Genomic DNA, 26,258 nt, shown 5'->3' with positions numbered 1-26,258 from the left:
GCTGTACATTTCTTTGTTCTTTGTTTGTTCTTTGTTTTGGCACCAAATCCATACAGTTAAAGAACAAGGTGCGGTTTGGCATGCTCTATCCCGCCAAACAATGGGTCACCTACCAGGGCAATGAGTACTACTTCGACTCCACGGGAGAGGCCAACAAGTTTGTTCAGAAAAATGAACTTTTACCAGCAGTAAAAGGTAATGGCCTAAATATGGGCTTTAAAGATTCAAAAGTGGCAGGGGCAAACGCGCCAGGGGTTGTGGGTGGGGTAGAAGAGAATCGAACAGAGTTAAGAGAAGGGAACCCGGTTGTTGGGGGTGGGGAGCGGGTGCTATACTACTGAACAAGCTGGTGTACGGAGATAAAGAGGAGAAGCTGCAGTGCATCTCCCAGGAGGGAGAGAGCGCCTGGCAGGAGGTGGGGGGAAACCAAAGTTTCAGGGGAAAACAAAGAGCAAGAAGGGAAGAGCGGTGGAGTGGGGATAAAGTCAAAGATGGGGGAGGGGGTGCAGGAAGCACACAGGTAGGGAGCACCAGGAGTGGGGCGGATAGAGCGCCGGTTACAACAGGTCACACATGGAGAAGGTGAAAAAGAGGAAGTGCACAGTGGCCATCTTGAATAGCCTGAGGGTGAAGACGGCCCAGGGAAGCAGGGCCAGGCCCACAGGTGAGTACGACTGATCCAACAAGATATGGGGGGGGGGGGGGGGGGGGGGGCATGCCATTAGGATAGCCATATGGAATCAAGAGGTCTCAACAAGCAGGTGAAAAAATCCAGAGTCCTCACCCATCTCAAAAGCCTGAGGATGGACATATCCTTCCTGCGAGAGACACACCCAAGAGAGAAGGGCAAGGAAGAACGGGTTGGAAGAACATTTCAGGCATGCTTTGGACACTCGGGCAAGGAGGGTTGCCATACTAGTTAACAGGGCGGTCGCGTTCACAATGACAAATACAGTAATGGAACCGGAGGCGCCATTGATTATGGTCCCGCTCCTGCCGGTTGCCGAAGTCTCCGGTACCGGATATTCGGTGGGGGCGGGAATCGGGCCGCGCCGGTTGGCGGGCCCCCCCGCTGGACTCTCCGGCCAGGATGGGCCGAAGTCCCGCCGATAAATTGCCTGTCCCGCCGGCGTGGATTAAACCACCTTTTGAACGGCGAGACAAGGCGGCGTGGGCGGGCTCCGGGGTCCTGGGGGGCGCGCGGGGCAATCTGGCCCCGGGGGGTGCCCCCACGGTGGCCTGGCCCGCGATCAGGGCCCACCGATCCGCGGGCGGGCCTGTGCCGTGCGGGCACTCTTTCCCTTCCGCCTCCGCCATGGTCTCCACCATGGCGGAGGCGGAAGAGACTCCCTCCACTGCGCTTGCGCGGGAAACTTTCAGCGGCCGCTGACGCTCCCGCGCATGCGCCGCCCCGACATGTCATTTCCGCGCCAGCTGGCGGGGCAACAAAGGCCGTTTCCGCCAGCTGGCGGGGCGGAAATCCCTCCGGCGTCGGCCTAGCCCCTCAATGTTGGGGCTCGGCCCCCAAAGATGCGGAGCATTCCGCACCTTTGGGGCGGCGCGATGCCCGTCTGATTGGCGCCGTTTTGGACGCCAGTCGGCGGACATCGCGCCGTTTCGGGAGAATTTCGCCCCAGATCAGGAATGACACGAGAGCTAATTGGCCTTATGGAGCATACTGGGGTGGGGGGGGGGGGAGGTGCGGTTGGACCCGATGGACCGAATTCCCAACGGCATGGAACACTTGTACTTTGTATTTTCGTGAACCCGGCGTGGCGGCTGCGGACTAAGTCCAGTGCAGCCACAGTTGGGGATGGGGGGACATTCCGTGGGATGGGGGGGGTTTGGTGGGGGCTGGGGGCACTGGTGTGGGGTGTTCCAGGGGTGGCGAGGCTGATTACAGGGGGGCAGATTTTGGCAGGCTGGGTCCGCGTGCAGCTGGCGCACTGTTGCACTGCGTAGCCGCTGCAGGCAATTCTCCGGCCGTAGGGCGGCATGTGGCGCAGTGGTTAGCACTGGGACTGCGGCGCTGAGGACCCGGGTTCGAATCCCGGTCCTGGGTCATGTCCGTGTGGAGTTTGCACATTCTCCCCATGTCTGCATGGGCTTCACATCCACAAACCAAAGATGTGCAGGTTAGGTGGGTTGGCCATGCTAACTTGCCTCTTAATTGGAAAAGAAAAATAATTGGTTACTCTAAATTATTTTTTTTTTAAAATCTCCGGCTGTATCTGCAGGTATAGCCGGGAGCGTTACGCTGCGTGCCTGCTGGCTCCCCAGCAGTCGTAGGATCGGTGTAGCTTTTGCGCCTTTTTTTCGGGCGTAAAACGCCACTGTTCCCACGCCGGCGTCAGCACTTAGTCTTCAAATCGGAGAATCCAACCCCATATTTAGGACCTGAGTGGGGTCAGAGGGACCTTGAGGGTGAAGGACATGTTCGTGGACAGTAGAATAGCTACCCTGGGGGAACTAACGGAAGAGCTCTTCTCTCGAAAGGGAACAAGTTTTTTTATTTGCAACTGCACGATTTTCTCCGCAAAGAGAGCAAGACGTTCCCTTAGCTACCCAGACACACACTTTTACACACAATGGTGGTGCTGGATTAGCCAAGGGGAGATAAATGTGGCAACATATACTGACGATTGTTAGAAAATGTCTGGACACCACTGGACAAAACGCGATGGCAATGGGGCCAAGGAACTGGGCTTGGAGATAGGGGGAGGACTCTGGATCGAGCCGCTGCATAGGATCAACTCCACCTCCCTCTTGTGCAGGGCTAAACCTTATGCAACTCAAGATGGTGCACAGAGCACACCTATGAGCGGATTCTTCCCGGAGGTGGAGGACAAGTGCGAGCGGTGCCAGGGGGGCCTGGCCAACCACACCCCCATGTTCTGGTCCTGCTCAAGACTCAATGGGTCAGGACAGCTAGCTTTCTTTGAGGCCATGTCATGGTGAAGGGGGTTAAGATGGAGCCATGCCCGTTTGTGGCGGTCTCCTGGGTGTCAGAGCACCCAGAGCTCTTTACAGGGAAGGGGGAAGATGCCCTGGCCTTCACCTCCCTGATCGCCTGGCAGAGACTGTTGCTAGGGTGGAAGTCGGCAGTGACATCCAGAGCCTCGAAATGGCTCTCAGACCTGGCTGAATTCCTAAAGATAGAGAAAATAAAATTCTCAATCAGAGGATCCGAGGAGAAATTCTATGACGCATGGAAGCAATTTACCAACCTCTTTGAAGACCTGTTCGTAACCAGCAAATGGGTGTGTGGGGCGAAGAGGCGGGGGGGAAGGACCGGAGAGACAGAACACCCTTTCCATCCTCTGCAATCGATGGCTCATAATGACTCTCTCAGTCATTGCAAATAATATATACTCTTCTTTACTATGCCCACTAATGTAAATAAGGAAATGCTATTACTGGGACTAAGGTTACAGACACGGTGACAACCTGTGATACATATATCGTTATTGTTTTTGCTCTGGTTGTAAATTTTGATATAGAGTGCTAAAATTCCAATAAAAATATTTTTTTTAAAAATAGGGTGTAAATTTATGGTTGTTACAGATGGGAGCCTCTACAAACATACCACCGAGTTTGAAGTGGCACCTGAACTGGTTCCAGGTCTTTAATGTGGCCACTACCCTTGTGTTTGTTCCCCGAGAAGACACCAAATTCTCAAAGGGTGAAAACAGAACTAGAGGGCATAGCCTCAAAATAAGGGGAAGTAGATTTAGGACTGAGCTTAGGAGAAACTTCTTCACCCAAAGGGTTGTGGATCTATGGAATTCCTTGCCCAGTGAAGCAGTTGAGGCTCCTTCATTAAATGTTTTTAAGATAAAGATAGATAGTTTTTTGAAGAATAAAAGGATTAAGGGTTATGGTGTCCGGGTCAAAAAGTGGAGCTGAGTCCACAAAAGATCAGCCATGATCTCATTGAATGGTGGAGCAGGCTTGAGGGGCCAGATGGCCTACTCCTGCTCCTAGTTCTTATGTTCTTATTTAAATGGGACTGGAACTCACAGAGATGGGGGGTGCTAGCCGACGTGCCTGTTCCTGTGCTGCATTGTTCTTTGTTCTTTAGGGTTTCGGCAAAGGTTGGTATCATGACCGGTACAGGCTTGGAGGGCCGAAGGGCCTGTTTCTGTGCTGTATTGTTCTTTGTACCAACCAAACCATGGCTGACAAACAAACCAAATTGAAAAGAAAGCAGTTTGTCCTTCAAGTAGTGCACGTCTAAAAGTTCAGTGAAGATCTGTGAAGTTTTCCGGTTCAGACAAAACCGACACTTGGAATACAAAACGCAGTACTTGAGGATGGGGATACGGTGATATAGCCCAAATATAACATCATATATTACCATTCCAAAGAAACCTGGCCGATCCTCAGGCACATGGATATCTGGGTAAATATTCTCTAGTAACCATTTGAAGTTTTTACATTGCAGTTTCTCTCTGAGTTTTATTCTCTCGGTTACATCACCATAAGGCTCCTGTAAATCCAGGAATGTCAAAAAATTAAAAATCATAACTTCAAAAATAATAAAATCACAAGCATTTTGTTTTTACCAATATTAAACCAGCTTATTGATTTCTTATCTTTCAAAAATCAGAAATGGGTGGCATTTACGCACATTCAAGTTCAACTCCCAGAACAGAGGTTACAACACCCTGAGCCCGTGCTCTGTAAATCCAGTCCCACTGGACCTGCAGTTGCAACACGGTTGAAATTACCTTTCATTTTAAATACCCCAGGTCTTCAGATGCCCAATAAGTACAGTGACCAGGTTTGTAAACTTAAATACAATTAACTTATTAGCAGTAACTATAATTAAATAGGCAACAAATATAACTGGTTACGCACTATCTAATAACTAACCACGCCCCCCCTCCTTAACTCACCCCACCCTCCCCACACAGACAAACAGAGAGGGGAAGAGCGGTGTAAAGTAATGAAGTAAAAGGATAAGATTTTTTGTTTCAGATGGATGTCTTTCAGTTAGTTTCAGTCCAGGATTTCAGATGGATGTGATCTTTACTTTCAACTTCGAATGGTTTTCGCTGGAGTCTCACAGAAACAGCAGGCAGCCAGCATTCCAGCCCCAGAGAGGGGGAGTTTGCGCGCGCAAACCGCCAGAGAGGGGGAGGGGGTGGGTGCGCACCTCGCCTGAGAGGGGGAGGTCGCGTGCTGCCAGAGAGGGGGAAGGTAGTGCGCCCCCAGAGAGGGGGAGGTCGCGTGCCACCAGAGGGGGAGAAGGGGTGGGCGCGCGCCGCCAGAGAGGGGGAGGGGGTGTGCGCGCGCCGCCAGAGAGGGGGAGGGGGTGTGCGCGTGTCGCCAGAGAGGGGAGGTCGCGCGTCGCCAGAGAGGGGGAGGGGGTTTGCGCGCGTCGCCAGAGAGGGGAGGTCGCGCGCCGCCAGAGAGGGGGAGGGGGTGTGCGCGCGCCGCCAGAGAGGGGGAGGGGGTGTGCGCGTGCCGCCAGAGAGGGGGAGGGGGTGTGCGCGCGCTGCCAGAGGGGGGGGGGGGGGGGTGTGCGCGCGCCTCCGGTGAGGTGGAGGGGGTGTGCGCGCGCCGCCAGAGAGGGGGAGGGGGTGTGCGCGCGCCGCCAGAGAGGGGGAGGGGGTGTGCGCGCGCCGCCAGAGAGGGGAGGTCGCACGTCGCCAGAGAGGGGGAGGTCGCGCGCCGCCAGAGAGGGGGAGGTCACGCGCCGCCAGAGAGGGGGAGGTCGCGCGCCGCCAGAGAGGGGGAGGTCGTGCGCAACCAGAGAGGGGGAGGTCGCGCGCCACCAGAGAGTGGGAGGTCGCGCGCCGCCAGAGAGGGGGAGGTCACACGCCGCCAGAGAGGGGGAGGTCGCGCGCCGCCAGAGAGGGGGAGGTCGCGCGCCGCCAGAGAGGGGAATGTGGCCCCAATTCCATCTACAAGTATGCTGATGCCACGACCGTGGTGGGTCAGATCTTGAACAACGATGAGTCAGAATACAGGAGGGAGAGTGGGAGTGGTGTAATGTTTTAGTAAAACTAAGGAGCTGGTCATTGACTTCATACCATTGCATCACAGCCTGGTATGGCAACTACTCGGCCAAAGACCGTAAGAAACTACAGAGAATGGTGAACACAGCCCAGTCCATCACACCAACCCGCTTCCCATCCATTGACTCGGTCTACACCTCCTGCTGCCTTGGTAAAGCGGGCAGCATAATCAAAGACCCCTCCCACCCGGGTTATTCTCTATTCAAACTTCTTCCATCAGACAGAAGATACAAAATTCTGAAAACATGCACTAATAGGTTCAAAAAACAACTTCATTCCCCGCTGTTACCAGACTCCGGAATGGCCCTCTTATGGACTGAACTGACCTCTTCACACATTTTCTGTACTGAGTAGTACTACACTCCATATGCTTCACCCGATGCCTGTGCCTATGTATTTACATTGTGTATTTATGTATGTCCTATGTTTTTTTCGTGTGGAACGATCCAGCATCCTGGACTGTATGCTGAGCACTTTTCACTATACCTCGGTACATGTGACAATGAATCAAATCCAATCCAATCCTATTTTGACTCTGAGTGCCTTACTTCCTCTGCTTGCCTTAAAGGTATTTCTCCATTAACGATCCACGGACCAAAAACAATAAAGACAAAATAAAAGAAATAGGAACCAGGGAATGAACAGGAAGGACCCTTACACAGGTACAATTGTTAAGTTTTTAAACCAGCTACTAATTGTACACTGGTCATTGGAACACTTGCTTAACATTCAAATTTAATGGAATAGGACTCACCAAACGAGCATGCGGATTCCTGTGAAAATACAGTTCTTTATATTCATCCATCCAGACCTCTGCAGCACGTACGCTATTTGCCAGAGCTTTACTTCTTGAATAAGGAGCTTGTTTGGGAAAGACATGGCCTACATGAGAACAGGGATGTATTTCTAAGGAACCCCCACACTGCCATATCTGGAAAAAAAAAGTTGTTTTGATAGAATATATACAAATTCATATTGCAAATTGACTAATATTTGATACTCCCATTGATTAAATATTGTACATTTCATTATTTGTAGACTTGTTGCAAATGGAATTTTCCATGTTATGAATCATTAAACTTGAGCATTTCAAAGATGGATTTGAGGATGGAGGTGTGACGGTGTATGAACTAGTGGTAATTAGGACAAGAATACTGGACAAGGAATGAGGAAAAAAATGGCTAGATGCTGAAACTAATTGCAGCTTCCCACTACAGTGATTGTGATCAGCACATGGGCTAGGGATCAGCACCAAGATGTCCCAAGGTCTGTATAACTCACTGCCAAGAGTGAATTTCGTCATTTAGCTAGTAGAAGGTCCTCACCCGAGGCAATAAAATGATCCCTTCGTGGAAATAATGCAATTAACTATGGAACCTGGGACACACCAACACCAAATCTAATTCCATTACCTTTATTCACATTAAGTCAGGAAGTGAGGCAAGGTAATTAAATCACAGGTTTATCAGGAAACGGATCGGACAGTCTTGAAATTTATTTTCTTCTCATATCCACAGCCACCTCATTGCTCATTCCAGCCCCCACAGTACAGCCACCTCATTGCAGTACAGTGGGGACTGGAATGAGCAAAGGAGGAGAAGATTAAATATACATCACAACCATTACTGAAGCAGTGTCTTAAGCAGAAAATAAGACCCCTAATTTTCCCTCAAGTTTTAAAAAAAATAATTAATGGGATAGCTGCAGATCTGGCTAGGCTAGCATTTATTGTCCATCCCTAGTTGCTCTTCAGAAGGTGATGAGCTGCCTTCTTCAACTGCTGCAGTCCCCGAGGTGTAGGTATGCCCACAGTGCTGTTAGGAAGTGAATTCCAGGAATTTGACCCAGCGACAGTGAAGGAACAGCAAAATATTTCCAAGTCAGGATGGTGAGTGACTTGGAGGAGAGCCTCCAGGTGGTGGGGGTTCCAGGTATCTGCTGCCCTGTGCTTCTAGATGGTGGTGGTCATGGATTTGTAAGGTGCTGCCAAAGGAACCTTGGTGAGGTATTGCAGTGCATCTTGTAGATGATATACATGGCTGCCACTGTTCGTTTGTGGTGGATGGATTGTATGTTTGTGGAAGGGGGAGCAATCAAGCGGGCTGCTTTGTCCTGGATGGTGTTAAGCTTCTTGAGTGCTGTTGGAGCAGCACTCATCCAAGCAAGTGGAGTATTCCCACACACTCCTGATTTGTGCCCTGTCGATGGTGAAGGCACTTTGGGGAGTCAGGAGGAAAGTTACTCACCGCAGGATTCCTGGCCTTTGACCTGCTCTTTTGGCCACAGTATTTGTATGACTAGACCAGTACAGTTTCTGGTCAATGGTAACCTGCAGGATGTTGATAGCGAGGTATTCAGCGATGGTAATGTCACTGAATGTCATGGGACAATGCTTAGATCCTCGCTTGAAGATGGTTATCGCCTGGCACTTGCGTGACGCGAATGTTACTTGCCACAGCCGAAGCCTGGCTATTGTCCGGGTCTTGCTGCATTTGAACATGGACTGCTTCATTATCTGAGGAGTCACAAATGGGGCTGAACTTTGTGCAGTCATCAGCGAATCCCCACTTCTGACTGACCTTATGATGGAAAGAAGTAATTGATGAAGCAGCTGAAGATAGTTGGTCATAGGACACTACCCTGAGGAACTCCTGAAGTGATGTTCTGGAGTTGAGATTATCATATATTATCATACAATTTACAGTGCAGAAGGAGGCCATTCGGCCCATCGAGTCCGCACCGGCTCTTGGAAAGAGCACCCCACCCAAAGTCAACACCTCCACCCCATCCCCATAACCCAGTAACCCAACCCAACACATAAGGGCAATTGGCAATTTATCATGGCCAATCCACCTAACCTGCACATCTTTGGACTGTGGGAGGAAACCGGAGCACCCGGAGGAAACCCACGCACACACGGGGAGGATGTGCAGACTCCGCACAGACAGTGATCCAAGCCAGAATCGAACCTGGGACCCTGGAGCTGTGAAGCAGTTGTGCTATCCACAATGCTACCGTGCTAATTGAGCTCCAACCACCACAACCATTTTATGCTTGGTATGACTCCAATCAGCGGAGGGTTTTCCCCGATTCACATTGACTCCAGTTTTGTCGATGCCATACGCGGTGAAATGCTACCTTGATGTCAAGGGCAGTCACTCTCACCTCACCTCTGGAGTTCAGCACTTTTGTCCATGTTTGAACCTAGACTGTACAAGGTCAGGAGCTGAATGACCCTGGTCGGAACCCAAACTGAGCATCAGTGAGCAGGTTATTGCCAAATGCCGCTTGACAGCACTATTGATGACCTCTTCTATTATTTTACTGCTGATCAAGAGCAGACTGAATGAATGGTAAATGGTCGGGTTCGATTTGTCCTGTTTTTTTATTTACAGGACATACCCGAGTAATTTTCCACATTGCTGGGTAGATGCCAGTGTTGTAGCTGTACTGGAACAGCTTGGCTAGGGACACGGCAAGTTCTGGAGCACAAGTCTTCAGTATTATTGCTGGAATATTATCAGGGCCCATAGCTTTTGCAGTATCCAGTACCTTCTGGCATTTCTTGTTATCATGTGGAACAAATCAAACTGGCATCTGTGATGCTGATGTGGAGGACCTCCGAAGGAGACCGAGATAGATCATCCACTCGGCACTTCTGACTGAAGATTGTTGCAAATGCCTCAGCCTTGTCTTTTGCACTGATGTGCTGGGCTCTATCATTGAGGATGGGTATATTTGTGGAGCCTCTTCCTCCAGGGTGTTTGTAAATTGTCCATTACCATTCACAGTTGGATATAGCAGGAGCTATACAGAGCTTAGATCTGATCTGATGATTGTGGAATTGATTAGCTGTGTCTTTTACTTGCTGCTTATGCCTGAGTTGTAGCTTCACCAGGTTGACATCTCATTTTCAGGTCTGCCTAAGGTTGCTCTTAGCATGCCCTCCTGCTAAGGTCGAGGATATACTGAGACATGATGTTACAGATTGTGGTTGAGTACAATTCTGTTGCTGCTGATGGCCCGGGGGTGGGGGGGGGTTGGAACGGAACACTGTAATCAACAGCAGATTTCCTTTCCCAAGTTTCACCTTGTGACTTCACTGGGCCCAGAGTTGATGTTCAGGACTCCCAGAGAAACTCTGTCCTGACTGTATACCAGTTCCACCACCTATGTTGGGTCTGTCCTGCCAATAGGATAGGACAAACTCAGGGATGGTTGATGGTGTCTGAGACATTATCCGCAAGGCAAGATTCTGTGAGCATGACTATTCTTATTCTACTGTTGCTGGACTGGTCTGTGCGACAGCTCTCCCAATTTTGGCACAAATCCCCAGATGTTTGTAAGGACGACTTTGCAGCTTCAATATGGCTGGGTTTGCCGTTGTTGTTTCCAGTGCCTAGGTCGATGCCGGTGGTCTGTTCGGTTTATTCCTTTTTGTTTCCTTTGTAGCAGGTGTAGCGAGTCACATGTAAGCTAGACCAGGTAAGGACAGTAGGTTCCTTTCCCTATCAGACATTAGTGGACCAGATGGGTTTTTATGGCAATCGACAATGATTTCATGGTCAGATGTTTTATTAAATCAAAATTCCAACCTCTGCCGTGGTAGAATTTGTATCACCAAAGGAATTATTTTCCATTTAAAATTCTACACATGTAATTTAAGGACAAATTAAGTACTTACCCGGAAAGAAAATTCCAAATTCTCTCCTCCCCAGACCTCCATTCCTGTGTCATATGTGCCCAGATACTCAAAGTACTTCTTACTGACAGCGAACAATCCTCCGGCCATGGTGGGAGATCTGTTGAGATAGAGCTACTTCAATTATTTGGAAATAACTTTTGGACTGATTCTAATCAGCAAAATATATGATCAAATTGCCAAAAGTAATTTTAACCAATATTTGTGTTTATGTGAAACCAAAGAGAAAATGCTGGAAAATCTCAGCAGGTCTGCCAGCATCTGTCGGGAGAGAAAAGAGCTAATGTTTCAAGTCCAGATCATCTGGAATCAAAACATTAGCTCTTTTCTCTCTCTACAGATGCTGCCTGACCTGCTGAGATTTTCCAGCATTTTCTCTTTGGTTTCAGATTCCAGCATCTGCAGTAATTTGCTTTTATTTGTGTTTATCTGTTGAGATAGCCTAAAGTACAATCCTCAAAAGAATTGGCAGTACTGATAAAAAACTGCTTCTTCCCTGCTGTTACCAGACTCCTGAATGGCCCTCTTATGGACTGAACTGATCCCTCCACGCATCTTTTCCACTGTTGTAGCACTATACTCTGTATGCTTCACCCAATGTCTATGTTTATGTATTTACATTGTGTATTTATCGTATGTCCTATTGTTATGGGCCAGGGTTTAGAGAATCCCAAGGTGTATCATGGAGTTCTCCTGACTCACAACTTTTAATAGATTGTGGAATGGGGAGCACACGGCCCACTCTACAGGTGTGGTACAGCAGAAATGGAAAAGTATTTTTTAAAGCAAAACAATGTTTATTCTATGAACTCAAGTTAACCTTTCTAAAACATACAGTGAACATCTTAGCAACCATCAATTCAAATGCAAACCCCCAAAAATACAACACTAAGTAATCCTTAATAACTTATTCGTTATGCACTTTCAAGAACTGGATAACATCGAACATTAGTTGGGGTGGATGGGTGGGGGGTTGGGGGGAGCGCGGCTGTGTGTGTTAATGGCAACTATGGGTGATCCCTAATTCCTTTTTGCCATTTGTTTGTGTGAACATGCGGGCTAATGTTTGGGGTTTGGTGGGAGGATGGGATCGTTGTTATTGATATGGGGATTGACATATTCATTACTGATTATTGTTGGTGGGTGTATTTGGGAGAAAATGTGAAAAAGGAGAATAAAAAATATATATTTTTTTTTTAAAAAGAAAAGGACAAGCGACCGGAAACTCCAAGTCACATTTTTGGACTGAATGGAGGGTTTCATAAAATGGTCATGAGAAGGGAAGAGGTGAAAGGGCACCTCATGCGTGTGTTTGGGGAGGGGCAGGGTGTTAGGGGTCACTGAAGAGTGGACCAGAGTGTCAGAGGGAATAGTCCCTTCTGAACGCGGAGAAGGGAAGATGTGTTTGATGGCGATGTATCGCGGTGGTACAGTGGTTAGCACTGCTGCCTCACATCTCCAGGGATCCGGGTCCAATTCTGACCTCGAGTAACTGTCTGTAAGGAGTTTGCACTTTCTCCTGTGTCTGCGTGGGTTTCCTCCGCGTACAGTTTCCTCCCACTGTCCAAAGAAGTGCAGGTTAGGTGGATTGGCCCTTTGTGTCCAAAAGGTGCTAAATTTCCCCTTTGTGTCCAAAAGGTTAGGTGGGGTTACTGGGTTACGGGGATAGGGTGGAGGCGTAGGCTTAAGTGGGGTGCTCTTTCCAAGGGGCGGTGCAGACTCGATGGGCCGAATGGCCTCCTTCTGCACTGTAAATTCTATGAAACAACATCCAGTAGACAAAATAAATACCTTTTAACAGAAGCACATTAGGTTTACATTCACTACTGAGAACATTTATAATTCTGAATTCACCAAATGATCAAGAGATGGTCTTTTCATGGCAGAGAGATCAACAGTACACCTGCTCTGTCTGGCTTCAGCTCCAACACTGAAAACAAAACTAAAACACACCCTGCAGCAAACAGCCTAAAACGAAAGTAAAAAATTGACAGACAGCCCAGCTCCACCCAGACTCGGACATCACTGATAAACACCCATTTCTTAAAGGTATATTTCTTAAACACCCATTCCTTAAAGGTACTCTCACATGACACCTATGTTTTTCCATGTATAGAATGATCTGCCTGTACAGTATGCAGAACAATACTTTTCACTGTACCTCGGTATACGTGACAATAAATCTATATCCTGCCCATTTTGAGGAAGCAAGTTGTGTCTCTCTGTATTTTTTTAAAAAATTATTTCATGGGATGTTGGCATCACTGGCAAGGCCAACATTTGTTGACCATCGCCCTTGAGAAGGTGCTGAGTCACCATTTTAACCTATTGCCGTCAGTGTGTTGCAGGTACTCTCAGTTCTGTTGGTAAAAGATTTCCAGGATTTTGGTCCAGTGAAAGTGAAGGAACAGCAATAAAGTTCAAATGCAGGGTGGCGTGTGACTTGGAGGGGAATTTACAGGTGGTGTTTCCACGTGCTGTGTGTCTATTTGGTAAATTGTTGCAGACTTGTGAAAATTGTTAAATTGTTGTGGAAAAGGTTTTCAAATCAATCATTAACAAAGTTACAGCAGGGCACTTCAAAAGGTAATCAGGATGAGTCAGCATGTTTTTGTGACACGGATGTCATGTTTAACCATTTTTTTTTCAAATAATTTATTCGGTTTTTAAAATTTTATACATAAACAATACAATGCAAAACAACAAGAACAACAGAACACTCCCCCATTCTACCACCCAACACCCCAATAACTCAAAGAAAACCTCTCTCCACTCCAAACCCTACACACACCCCCAACCCCACCCCCAACAGCTGATGGTAACAAACTCTTTAAAATGAAGAATAAACAGACCCCATCTCTTGTGAAACCCCTCAATCGCCCCCCTCAAGGTAAACTTAACCTTCTCCAAATACAGGAACTCCATCAGGTGCCCAAGCCATACTGAGGCACTCGGCAGAAGCTGACCCCACCCCCACAGGACCCACCTGCGTGCAATCAGCGAGGAGAAGGCTAAAACGTCTGCCCCCTCTCCCGTCTGCAGCTCCGGCATGCCGACACCCCAAATATGGCTCCCAGTGGACTGGACTCCAAATCTAAGTGCACGATCTTAGACATGATGCTGAAAAACTACCCCGAAAACCTCTCCAACTTTGGGCAGGACCAGAACATATGTACATGGTTGACTGGACCTCTCCCACACCACTCTCAAGTGTCCTCCACCCCTTCAAACAACCGTCTCATCCTCAACCTCATCAGGTGCGCCTTGTGCACCACCTTTAATTGTACTAACCCCAGTCTCACACGAGGTTAAGGGATTCACCCTTCTAACACCTCACACCACAGCCCCTCCTACAATGACACCCCCAGCTCCTCCTCCCACTTTGCCTCGACCCCCTCCAGCGATGCCATATCCTACTCCAAAATCTTCCCAAACATCACAGAGATGACCCGACTCCCTTCAGCCCTCACTGACAATACCCCCTCCAACAATGATGAGGAAGGTGTCACCGTAAATGTCAGGAAAACCTTCCTTGCAAAGTCCCACACCTGCATATACCTAAAGGCCTCGCCTCGCGGAACCCCAAACTTCTCTGTCAACTCCTCCAAACTTGTAAACCGCCCTTCCAAAAAGACGTCCTTCATTTCCATCAGCCCCACTCGTCCCGTCCCCCAAATCTAGCATCCAGTCTCATCGGCTCTGACACATGACGCCCTCAAACCGACGTCAGCTTCGACCTCGCCCCAACTTAAAATGCTGCCGAAATTGCCTCCATAATCTTCAATGTGGCTACCACCACCAGACTACCCTAGATTTTCCTCGGGCAAAATGGAGCTGCGCTGTTGCCAGTGCCTGCAACCCCAAACCCCGACAAGAGCCTGCCTCCATCCTCACCCACATCACCTCTGGCTCCCCGCCCCAGCCCCGCACATTCTCGGCGTTCGCCACCCAATAGTAATACACACGATTCGGAAGAGTCAACCACCCCGACTGTTTCCCTCTTTGAAGCAACATCGCCAGAATCCTTGCCACCATACCCACCCATACAAATGACGAAATCAACCATTATGCCCCAATAAAAAAAATCTTTAGCAAAAAGACCCATAAGCACTGGAATGAATACAAATCATGGCTAGATATTGACCTTATCCACCTACACCCAGCCTGCCAATAATAACAGTGAAACTGTCCCACCTCAAAATATCTGCCTTAATCCTACTTTCCAGGCACGTAAAATTCAATTTACGGAGCCGAGCCCAATCCCAAGTCACCTGCACCGCCAGGTACCTGAAGTGAGTCGTCGCCACATGATACAAACGGCAATCACTTCTCCCCCCCCCCCCCAAGCCAGCTCCTGCCTCTGGAGAGAAAACCACAATGCACTCGATCTTCTCCAAATTCAATTTGCAGCCCGAAAAATCCCCAAATCACCTGAGCAAACCCATTATATCCGCCACCGAGGGACCCAGGTTACAAATACAACAAAAGGTCGTCAGCATGCAGGGACACCTTATGCTCCACTCTCCCACCTCACTATCCCCCTCCATTTATCCGAGCACCTCAGCGCAATGGCTCTAGCACCAGCGCAAAAAAAAGGGCATGGGACACCCCTGTCTCGTTCCCTTATGCAGCTGAAAATATCCAGAGTTCACCTCATTTGTACGAAGACTTGCCTTTCGTACCTTATATAACAATTTGACCCACACCACAAACTTGGGTCCAATCCCAAACCGTTCCAATACTGCAAACAAATAACTCCACTCTACTCAATCAAACACCTTCACCACATCCAGCACCACCACCATCTCCAGCTCCAGCTCCCCCTTTTCTGATGGGAAGAGCACCACATTTAACAAACGCCGCAAATTTCGAGGACAACTACTTACCCTTTACAAACCCCTTCTGATCCTCCACACCTGCGGAAGGCACTCTTCCAAACATTTCCTCTCGACACCGCACACTCCCCACCATTCACACCTCCCAGGCCCATCGAAACATATCCACACAGGCTCGGCCAGCCGTGGCCCCTCCCTCTCTTTCCACCCTCTCCCCCAATTCACCAGCCAACTTAGTTTGCTAGTCAGGTGCCCCCCACAGAGCCTCCTCCCCATCACATGCCTAGTACAAAAAACAAAGAAAACCACCCACACCCAGCCCTTCTAACACAACCAAACATGATAAACCCCAAACAAAGGGGAAATAACCCCAACACATTATCCCACCATCCTCTCCTAACCACAACATAAGAAGACAAAATCCAAACTCAGTTTAGTCCCAATCCTTCAGCCCTCATGAGCGCCTCCGCCGTCTCAAAGTAATAGTCCTTGGAATTCTGCCTAACTCTCAACTTCGCCGGGATGACCACGATGAACCGCACATACTCCTAAAAAGTACTGCCTTTGCCCTGGTAAAAGCCACTCGCCGTCCTGCCAGCTCCAACTTGACATCCTGGTATATAAGAATACCACTGCCTTCCCACCTCACCTCCAGATTCTGCTTGGCCCATCTCAACACCTTCTCCTTCATCTGATAGCACTGAAAACAGACTGTCATAGCTCTTGGTGGATCATTCCCCTTTGGCTTCGTCTGAAGCACCAGAGAAGCCCGATCCAGCTCATTGAGGGAGGTATTCCCCTCCTCCCCCAGCAATTTGGGGAACATCCTCGAAAAGTACTGTCAGCCTTGGGCCCGCCAGCCCCTCAGTCAGTCCCACAATCCGAAGATTCTTCTGTAGTGATCTGTTCTCTAGATCCTCCACTTCAGCTCTCAGTCATTTATTACTTTCCTCCACCTTCCGCAGATCCTCTCCCATCGAAGCGAGATGGTCGCTGTGCCAGGTCAATGCCTCCTCCACCCCCTTCAACACCTCGCCATGCTCCCGCAACCCCGTTGACGTCTTTCCAAGAGACTCCTTTATCAGGGCCAAAGTATTGTCCACCAATTATTTGAGGGTAATAGCATGGATAGAAGATTGGTTGGCTGGCAGAAACCAGTTTGCATAAATGAGTCTTTTTTAGATTGGCAAGCTGCTGGGAATCTCAGGAGGCAGCTGGGGCAGATCATCCACTCGACACTCTGGCTGAAGAAGGTTACAAATGCTTCAGCCTTGACTTTTGCACAGATGTGCTGGGCTCCCCCACAGTGAGGATGGAGCCTCCTCCTACTTCAGTTGTTTAACTGCCACCATCATTCACCACTAGTTGTGATAGGACTGCAGAGCTTTGATCTGATCTCGTGGTAGTGGATTCACTTAGTTCTGTTTATCACTGTTTGGCTTGCAAGTAGTCCCACATTGTAGCATCACCAGGTTAACATCTCATATTTAGGTAAGCCTGGCGCAGCTTCCTCTCACTGCTTCGAACCAGGGTTGATCTCTTGGCTTTATGGTAATGGTAAAATGGGTGATATGCCAGGCCACGCGGTTACAGATTGTGATTGAATACAATTCTGTTGCTGGTGGCTCACAGCACCTCTTAAGTGCACAGTTCTGAGCTGCTTGATCTGTTCTGAATTGATCCCATTGAGCATGATGTTAGTGCTACATAACACAGTGGAAGGTTTGCTGAGTATGAAGACTTGGACTTCTTCCCCACAAGGACCGTGCAATGGTCACTCCTATATATACTGTCATGGACAGAGGTATCTGCAACAGGTACATTGGCAAGTACCAGGTCTAATTTGGTTCATCTGAGGTTTTATTCTAACCTGACGGAGATAATGAACTCATTCAGAATTGTGGACGTAATAATCAATAGATTAGAGTTTTTAAAAAAGGGTGGCACGGTAGCACAGTGGTTAGCACGCGGCCTCACAGAGACTCATGTTCAATTCCAGCTTTGGGTGACTGTCTGTGCAGAGTTTTCACTTTCTCCCAGTGTCTGCATGGGTTTCCTCCTGCAGTCCAAAGATGTTCAGGTTAGTTGGATTGGCCATGCTAAATTGCCCCGTAGTGTCCAAAGGTAGGGTGCTCTTTCAGAGGGTTGGTGTAGACCCGATGGGCCTATTGGCCTCTTTCTGCACTGTAGGAATTCTGCGGTTCGTCTACCGTTCTAGTAGGTTTCCCCCTGTAGTTGGTGTTCACACCACCCACTGCATGCCCAGTCGGCAGGTATGTCCTTCAGAACTCAGCCGGTTCGGTCAGTAGTGGCATTACCAATCCACTCTTAATGAAGTACATTTGCTGCCCTTGCCACCTTCAGTGTTTCCTCCAAGTGGCTTTCTACACAGAGAAGTACTGACTCGTCAGCTGAGGAGGGCCACAGGAAGGACAACCAATGCATTCCCCAAAGAACATTAGTATAAAATAACAGAGCAAGCAAGCGCAAACCATCCATCAAACAAACTCCTCCTTTTCAGATGTGTGAGATATCTGCTAAAGAAGCCTACTCGGTCATGCATTATTTACGTTTTAGACAAATGATGAGTCCCGGAGAGGAAGATGCTTTCTGTGAAAGAAGAGGCTTCATAGAGGCTGTTGCACAGTACCAATGGGAGTTCCATATAACATCAAAGAAGATAGGAGATCAAATCTACTACTCAAGACTGGAAAATGACTGAAGACTAAAGCAACGGTGGAGTTTGCTGACCTTCAGCTCCATAAAACAAGTTGCATATATGAAAAGCAAAGTAATGGTGATTTCTAAGTAACAAAAGCTCAACATAGAGAAGAGCTAATTGTAATGATTTATACTTTTCAAGTGAAATGAAATTTCATATTTTACAGACAAAATGGTAGAAACCACAATGTCGATCTACTCCTGCAATACAGAACCTCTGAATCCCTTTAATTATTTTATTGGCTTATAGCATTCGCGAACTCATTAGTGTACATAATGCAGATATTGTAGTTTTATCTGTTAGGGCTGGAGGGCTATTTGTTTTATTTTAATAGGAAGTTTTCCACCCTATTTCCTTTCCAAACATATTCTGAAGAAACATAAATATTGAATATATTAAAAAGCACAAGAAGCAAGGGCAGCATGGTGACACAGTGGTTAGCACTGCTGCCTCACGGTGCAGAGACCCCGGGTTCGATCCCGGTCCCAGGTCACTGTCCGTGTGGAGTTTTCACATATCACGGTGCAGAGGACCCGGGTTTGATCCCGGCCCCAGGTCACTGTTCATGTGGAGTTTTCACATATTCCCCGTGTCTATGTGGGTCTCATACCCATAACCCAAAAAGATGTGCAGGGTAGGTAGATTGGCTACGCTAAATTGCGTCTTAATTGGAAAAAAGAATTGGGCACTCTAAATTTATTTTTAAAAAGCGCAGCAAGCACTAAGTACTGCAATATGGAGTGCATCGCACCTTAAGCGTTAAAAGGAGAAAAGCAATTTTGCAACTACTGTTGGCCTCAGCATTGCAGTCCCTGGAAAGCCAATGTTGACCAGTGTTACATCCATAAATAGAAGGGTGTGTGAAAAGCCAGGATTTAATGGATATTTCTTTTTGAAAAATTAGAGAATATTCAACATAATGGAGACTTAGTTTGTTTTCCTAATTTATTGTTTGTAATGGCCATCATGAATTAGTATTTGTAAAACCTTATTTTTTCACTATTGTGGCATAAATTCCAGGTATTTACCCAGATGTTTTAATAGCTTGCAATGTATGATACACAATGTCAGAATTGCAAATATAAAGCTCCATGTAGATTTAGTCTCAATGCAGCGTATGCCAAAATGCATGATTGATTTTCTATTAATCTACATAGTTATTAAGTTTTTAACACAGAATTGAACACAAGTAGTTGTCAATTGTCAGTTATCTCTATAATATAAAGTAAACTAAATTAAAATAAAGTAAATACTAAAACATCTATTGAACAGAAACCGTCACCAGTGACGACAAAAAATATCTTCATGAAAAAACAAGTTTATATGCCCCAAAGAAATTCAAGACAGGCTGTAGCCTTTCTCTGAATATTCAACGCAAATTCTCCAAGGCTGCTGTAATCTCTGCATCCATGAGGATCAATCTGAAAATACATCTGTTCTCATTACAGTTCGAACAAACTAGTTAGGTTCTGACATGCTATCTAATAATTTATGTTTTATATATGTCCAATGCGTTGTTTTGAGAAAGCTAATTTTCAAAAGAGCGAAGCAGAACGATTTCTCATCAATTTTTTTTCAGGTCTTTTTATTTTAAAATTCATTTACAGGATGTGGGCTTCGCTGGCTAGGCCAGCATTTACTGCCCATCCACAACTGCCCTCGAGAAGGTGGTGGTAAGCTGCCTCCAAGAACTGCTGCATGTGGTGTAGGTACACCCACAGTGCTGTTAGGGAGGGAGTTCCATGATTTTGAACCAGCAAGTGAAGGAACAGCAATATATTTCCAAGTCAGGATAGTGAGTGGCTCAGAGGGCTCCTTGAAGCCACACAGTCAAATCCTGTATTGATGTCAAGGACAATTACTTTCACCTCAGCTTTGGGGCTCAGCTCTTTTGCCCATTTTTGAACCAAGGCTGAAATGCTGTCAGGAGCTGAGTGACCGAGTAGAACTCAAGTTGAGCATCAGTGAGCAGATTATTGCTTAATAAGTGCCACTTGATAGCATTGTTGATGACCCCTTCCATCACTTTAGTGATGATCAAGAGTCGACTGACAGGGAGGTAATTGGGCGGGGTGGATTTGTCCTGCTTTTGTGCATAGGTCATGCATGATTTTCTACTTTGCCAGGTAGATGCCAGTATTGTAGCTGCACTGGAACAGTTTGGCTGGGGGTGTGGCTGTTACTCATTTAATGTTAGTCAATTGCTAACACAATGGTAATCTTCTAATATCTAATCCAATTAAGAACTCCCTCCCTAACAGCAGAGTGGGTGTACCTACACCTCAAGGACTACAGCGGTTCAAGAAGGCAACTCATCACCAGTAATGACTTTGACCAGGCCTTTGAGATTGGTCAACTGGACTATGAGTTCTCTGATTAGTGACCAAATCAGGGAACCCCTTTCTCGGTATGCAACAGGAAGTGTCAGATCCTGCACTCCCAGTGTAGACAGCAAGCTGAATGCACATGGTTGTACTGCTGTTGGCTTTGTAAATAAAAGGAATTCAGGTGAAGGAACTTCTGCCTCCATGGACATATTACACCACCACCTTCTGAAGGGCAACTAGGGATGGGCAATAAATGCTGGTCAAACCAGTGATGACCACATCCTGTAAAAAAACATTTTTTAAATGAACTTCAACTCACCTAATGACATCGATTGGGGATTGCCTTCGTTTTCGTTCATGCTCAGGAATTACATGCCAAGTAAAAACCAGTCTCCAGTCAAACCCACCAATCTGTGGCTCTCCAGGATTTCCCAGGAACTCAAATGTATTCCAGTCAATTACATCAATAACAGGACATACCACAGCAGTTTCTTCCTCCTGGATTCTGTCGGAAGAAAACACAAATCAAGCATCAGCACAAGCCACAGAAACGCCCCATATATTCCTGATCATTGCAAAGGTTCTTACTTTGGGCTTAAGTCCTGCCAAATAACAGTGCATTGTATATATCTACACTTCACATTTAGTAAATAGTTGATTATTAGGGAGAGAATATTACAACAGCATTAAATAAACCCCCTCGAACCACCTTATGGCAAACACTGTTCAACACCCTATTAACCAAACATTGTCAATTGTGATCTATTGGGAAAAAATAAAATAGGAACTTCAGGAAGTTTAACAGATTGTTTCAAATATAATGCAAGGAAATGAAGGTTCACAAATTCCACTAAACAACAACTTAATATTCATGAAGCTGTTTAGTTGAAGTCAAGTCAGAAAGTTCTCGACTGAAGAAGCAGCACCGAATAATAATAGTTTATTGAGTGGCAGTCTTCACTTTACCAAAGGGTCGTAATCAGTATTCTACTCAAATCTTAATATGTTAGCATACCTTTTTTAAAGAAAGTTTACATAATATATATTAAACCGAGGAACTGGAGGCAAGAATATATTGCAAGGAATCAGGTATAGTAGAGCTTACAGAGAGACATGACAATACAGGGTATACAATTTTTGGAAAAGATGGAAAAACAGGGAGGTGGAGTAGCTATACTTCTTGGAGATGACAATGGCAGTAGAAAAATGTCACATCTATCAGTAAGACAGAAATAGAATCCATGTGGATAGAAATTAAAGACAAAATAGGATCAATCACACATGAGGGATTACTTGATTGATTGTTTAATTGATATTTATCATAACAAATAGAGATTGGTTACAGTGCGTGATTAGTGTTCTTACAGGGAACAGATCAGTCCAAGGGAGAGTGGTTGAGGAGTCTAGTAACTGTGGGGAAGAAACTGTTCCTATGTCTGGATGTGCGGGTCTTCAGACTTCTGTATCTTCTGCCTGATGGAAGGGTCTGGAAGAGGGCAAAGCCTGGGTGGGAGGGGGCACTGACATTGCTGTCTGCCTTTCTGAGACTGCCTTTCTGAGACAGCGGGAGGTGTATACAGAATCAATGGGAGGATGGCAAACTTGTGTGATGCATTGGGCTGAGTTCACCACACTCTGCAGTTTATTGCGATCTTAGGCCATACTTAAATTTGGAAGGGAGGTGCAAAAGGAAAACATGTAAATAAATCAGGAAAATAAGTTAAAAAAACAGAATCATCACAGGGGATTTCAACAACCCCAAATTAATTAATCAAAGGAAATAAAGGTGATAAGGAAATATACTTCCAACAAATAAGATTTTGTTAAGAAAAACATGGTGACACAATACAAAATAAGGGTGTGAAGGAGCAGAGGAGCCCAGGTGTATATGTGCATCAGGCATTGAAGGTGGCAGGGCAGGTCAAGAGGGCAGTGAATAAAGCACGCAGTATCCAAGACGTTATTTATAGGGGGTATAGAGTACAATGACAAGAGGTTATGTTGAACATATATAAGACAATAATTCTGCCTGTTGGAGAATTGCACCCAGTTCTGATCGCCACATTTTCGGAAGGATATTAAGGCATTGGAGTGAGTGCAGAAAAGATTCATGGGAAAGGTGTAAGGGATGAGGAACTTCACTTATAAATATAGAAAGAAGAAATTTGGATTCTATTCCTTCAAAAAAAGGCTGACAGAGATTTGATAAGAGGTATCCAAAATTATGAGGGGTCAAGACAGAGTAGATATGGAGAAATTGTTCACACTTGTTAAAGGACTGAGAATGAGTTGGCACAGATTTAAAGTAATTGCCAAAAGAAGCAATGCCACGCAGTGAGTGGTTAGGGTTTGGAATGCACTGCCTGAATGTGTGTGGTGGAAGCAGGTTGAATCGAAGCATTAAAAAGAGAAATAAGCTGTCACCTGAAAAGGAATAATGTGCAGGGTTAGAGGAGAAGATGGGAGAATGGCAATAAATGAATTGTTCGTTCAGAGAGCCAGTGCAGACATGAATGGCTTCATTCTGTGCTGTAAAAATTCTGTGATTCTGTGAAGACTGCTTTCTAACCCAGTATGTAAGAAACCCAACAAGGGAAGACTTTCTACTGGAGTTAGCAATGAAGACTGAAGGAAAGCAGAAAACGGAAGTATAAGTACGGGAACATCTAGGCAATGGAGACCATCATACAATTTAGGATAGTAATTGACAACAAGAAACATGACAGTTTAGATTGGAGACAATCTGGTTTAAATGGCTGATATAGAAGTTAGAAAAGTAGAATAATAATATTGGGAAACAATGAGAAAGAACAGAAATAGGAAACATTTAAAAGTTTTAAACAGAGGCCAAGAAAAATTATTCCATTAGAAAACAAGAACAAACTAAATGCCAATCAGAAACCATTAATGAATAGAAAAATCTAATGGAAAAATTGAGGATAATGAGAGAGACATCAACTAAGTAAGTGGATAGCTGGGGAGCAGAGGGTGTGTGGCCATAGAAATGCAAAGAGACGAGGAGAAAAAAGAACAATTAGGAAGGCAAAAATTAACTATAAATTATGAACATTAAACTAAATAGGAATAGAATAGATATGAATGCAAAACAGAAATTTGAACAGTAAAAATGTGCGAATGTGCGAATGGCATGGCAGAAGGTAAGAATTGGCTCCCTCAAGGGTCAGTGCAGGGACTACTGATACTCAAAATTTATGTCAACAATTTAGACTTTGAAATCAAAAGCACAATTTCTACAATTCCAAACACCACCAGATTGGGACGGATATTTAACACTGGAGAACTGTAACAAATTAAGGGACAACATTAATAGAACTGCAAAATGAGCATATGATTCGTAAATTAATTTCAACATTAAGCGTGAGATATTATATTTTTGGTAGGAAAAATAAAGAAGCTAAAAAATGAGAATCTAAATGGAATAGGAGCTAAAGAATCTGGGACTACAAGTACACAAATCACGAAAAATTGTGACGCAGGTGTGACAATTGGAAAATTTTAGGGAAATTGGATTATAAATGTAATGGGCAATTTAAGAATAAAATGCCTGGGGTTAGAATGTGTTTGTTTAAAAAGAATTATATTTGTTGAGCCTGCGTGGCTTCAGCAGTCTGTAAGTGAAATTGACATAGGAATGTGTTTATCAGTCTGGGCTAATGCAGTGGATTGGCTGGGGAAGTCCTTGGGGAATTAATTTTGCAGCCTCCAGAGATGATGGGCGGGATTCTCCGGTCTCCGCTGTAGAAATCGCGTTCGGCGATCGGCCGGGGAATCCACGTTGCTGCCAAAATTGGGGGCAGCGCCACTTTTGCGATGCTCCGTCCCCTCCAAAAAGACATACTCTAGGAGTACGCCGCACACCATGTGGAAAAACTCAGGACGTTACCAGAGGCCCTCCCCCCGATGTTCCGCCCCCGACGGGCCGAGTTCCTGATGTCGGCATGGCGGCTGTGGACTGAGTCCAGGGAGAGCTGCAGGGGGGGCTTTGGCAGAGGTTGGGGGCACTTTGGCAGGGTTTGGTGGCACTGGTAGGATGTCGTCCGGGGATGGCGAGCCTGGCCAAAGGGGGGCACTATTTGGCAGGCCGGTTCGCATGCGGCCAGCGCTATGTTGCACAGCGCGGCCACTGCAGGTCGCCGCCATGAGCATGCGCGGCCACGGACCTGGCAATTCTCTGGCCATATCGGCAGCTAGAGTTGGGTGCTCTACGCTGCGTGCCTGTTGGCCCCCACCAGACGGGGGATCGGTGGCCGTTTTGTGCTGTTTTTCCAGTCATAAAAGGCCACCATTCCCACACGGCGTCAGCACTTAGTCTCAGAATCAGAGAATCCAGCCCAATGTGTTTTCCAGCTTGGGGAGATGAGATCATTTCTGGGTGGAGCTCAGAAAAGCAGAGAGCCAGCGAGTTTCGAGAAGCTTCGAGAAAGAGAGAGAGAGATGAGCTAAGCTCTGATCTGCTTGACTCCGAGTCCACAATTCTCTCCAAGTAGGATAGTTTAAAAAAAAGAGTAATAATATTTTAAAGCAGAGCATTCATGGCTGAAGATGAGGAAGAGGCTGAAAGAACCCAGTTGAAGCAGCTATTTGAAGAAATTGAGTCAGTCTGAAGGGGTTCTAACCAGAGCCAGAACCTATTCTGTACCGATTTTAAGCTGGATTGAGAGCTATATGTTTCTTTTCTTGTTGTTTAATGGGAAATTTAGTAGTAGTAAGGGGTAATTGCAAGATGCCACGTGTGAAGTTAAAAGTTGGATATTGTATTTATAATAATGTATTGTTTTAGAAATACCAAAGTACGATTTTTTCTTGCAGTCACTCTTGGGGCAAATCATTCTTTCCGCACATTCTTAAATAAACTAAAATATTGGAGTTTCGGTCCAGTGTCTGAACCACTGTGTCTGGTCTGGGATTGTAATACAGGTAGGTCAATAAGGCCAGAATAAACATCAGGGTTCATTTCTAGAAAGATAAAATTGAAAAATAGAGAAATTAGGCTAAACTTGCATCGAGTCTTGGCTAGACCAGACTGGTAGCGTGTATAATGTGCAGTTCTGGTTATCATATTCTAAAAAATCGGATAGAGGGTGTATGAAAGATTTTACAACGATATCACAACTGCGACGTCATACATTCCATGAAATAAGAAACAGCCGAGTTTCACTTGAAATGAGAAGGCTAAGGGTGGTTGAATACAGGTGTTTGACATAGTGGAAGGTTTTGATGGTGAGCTGAATTTTAATTTTAGGGTCAGGACTATTTTTGGGTCCCAACATTGCTCGAAATCAGTGTCTGACAGCCAATACTATTTTCAGAGAGGGCTAATTAGTGGTCTGATGGCACATCTGACATCTTTGGCCCGATTTTCCAACCCCCCGCCGGGCCGGAGAATTGGCGGGGGGCCGCGCGAATCACGGCACGCCGCCCCAACGGCGGGACGCCATTCTCCCACCCGTGAAAAAACGCAGAGAATCGCCGTAAAAGGCCTTAGCGGCGATCCTCCGGCGGCGCCGCGATTCTCCAGCCCGGATGGGCCAAGCGGCCGTCCGAAAAAATCCGAGTCCCACCAGCGCATTTCTAACATGCACTGGGCCGGCGGGACCTCGGGGTTGAAGGGTCTGGGGGCGGTCTGTG

The 26,258-nt window shown here is 46.5% G+C and overlaps 1 protein-coding gene across 2 annotated transcripts in view; it reads right to left on the bottom strand.

Moving 5' to 3' along the window:
• galnt12 (UDP-N-acetyl-alpha-D-galactosamine:polypeptide N-acetylgalactosaminyltransferase 12) overlaps positions 1-26,258 on the bottom strand; it is a 102,059-nt gene that overhangs the window by 10,658 nt on the left and 65,143 nt on the right. For both annotated transcript variants that reach the window (XM_072509006.1, XM_072509004.1), the window contains exons 4-7: positions 20,929-21,114; positions 10,708-10,825; positions 6,778-6,954; positions 4,358-4,489 (exon numbers count right to left, since the gene is read on the bottom strand). In XM_072509006.1, the coding sequence (XP_072365107.1) occupies positions 4,358-4,489; positions 6,778-6,954; positions 10,708-10,825; positions 20,929-21,114 (613 nt within the window). The remainder of the gene's footprint in view (positions 1-4,357; positions 4,490-6,777; positions 6,955-10,707; positions 10,826-20,928; positions 21,115-26,258) is intronic.

The sequence above is a fragment of the Scyliorhinus torazame genome, chromosome 6 (assembly GCF_047496885.1).
Source record: "Scyliorhinus torazame isolate Kashiwa2021f chromosome 6, sScyTor2.1, whole genome shotgun sequence".
Taxonomy (NCBI): Eukaryota; Metazoa; Chordata; class Chondrichthyes; order Carcharhiniformes; family Scyliorhinidae; genus Scyliorhinus; species Scyliorhinus torazame.
This window is presented reverse-complemented; position numbering and strand designations above follow the sequence as displayed.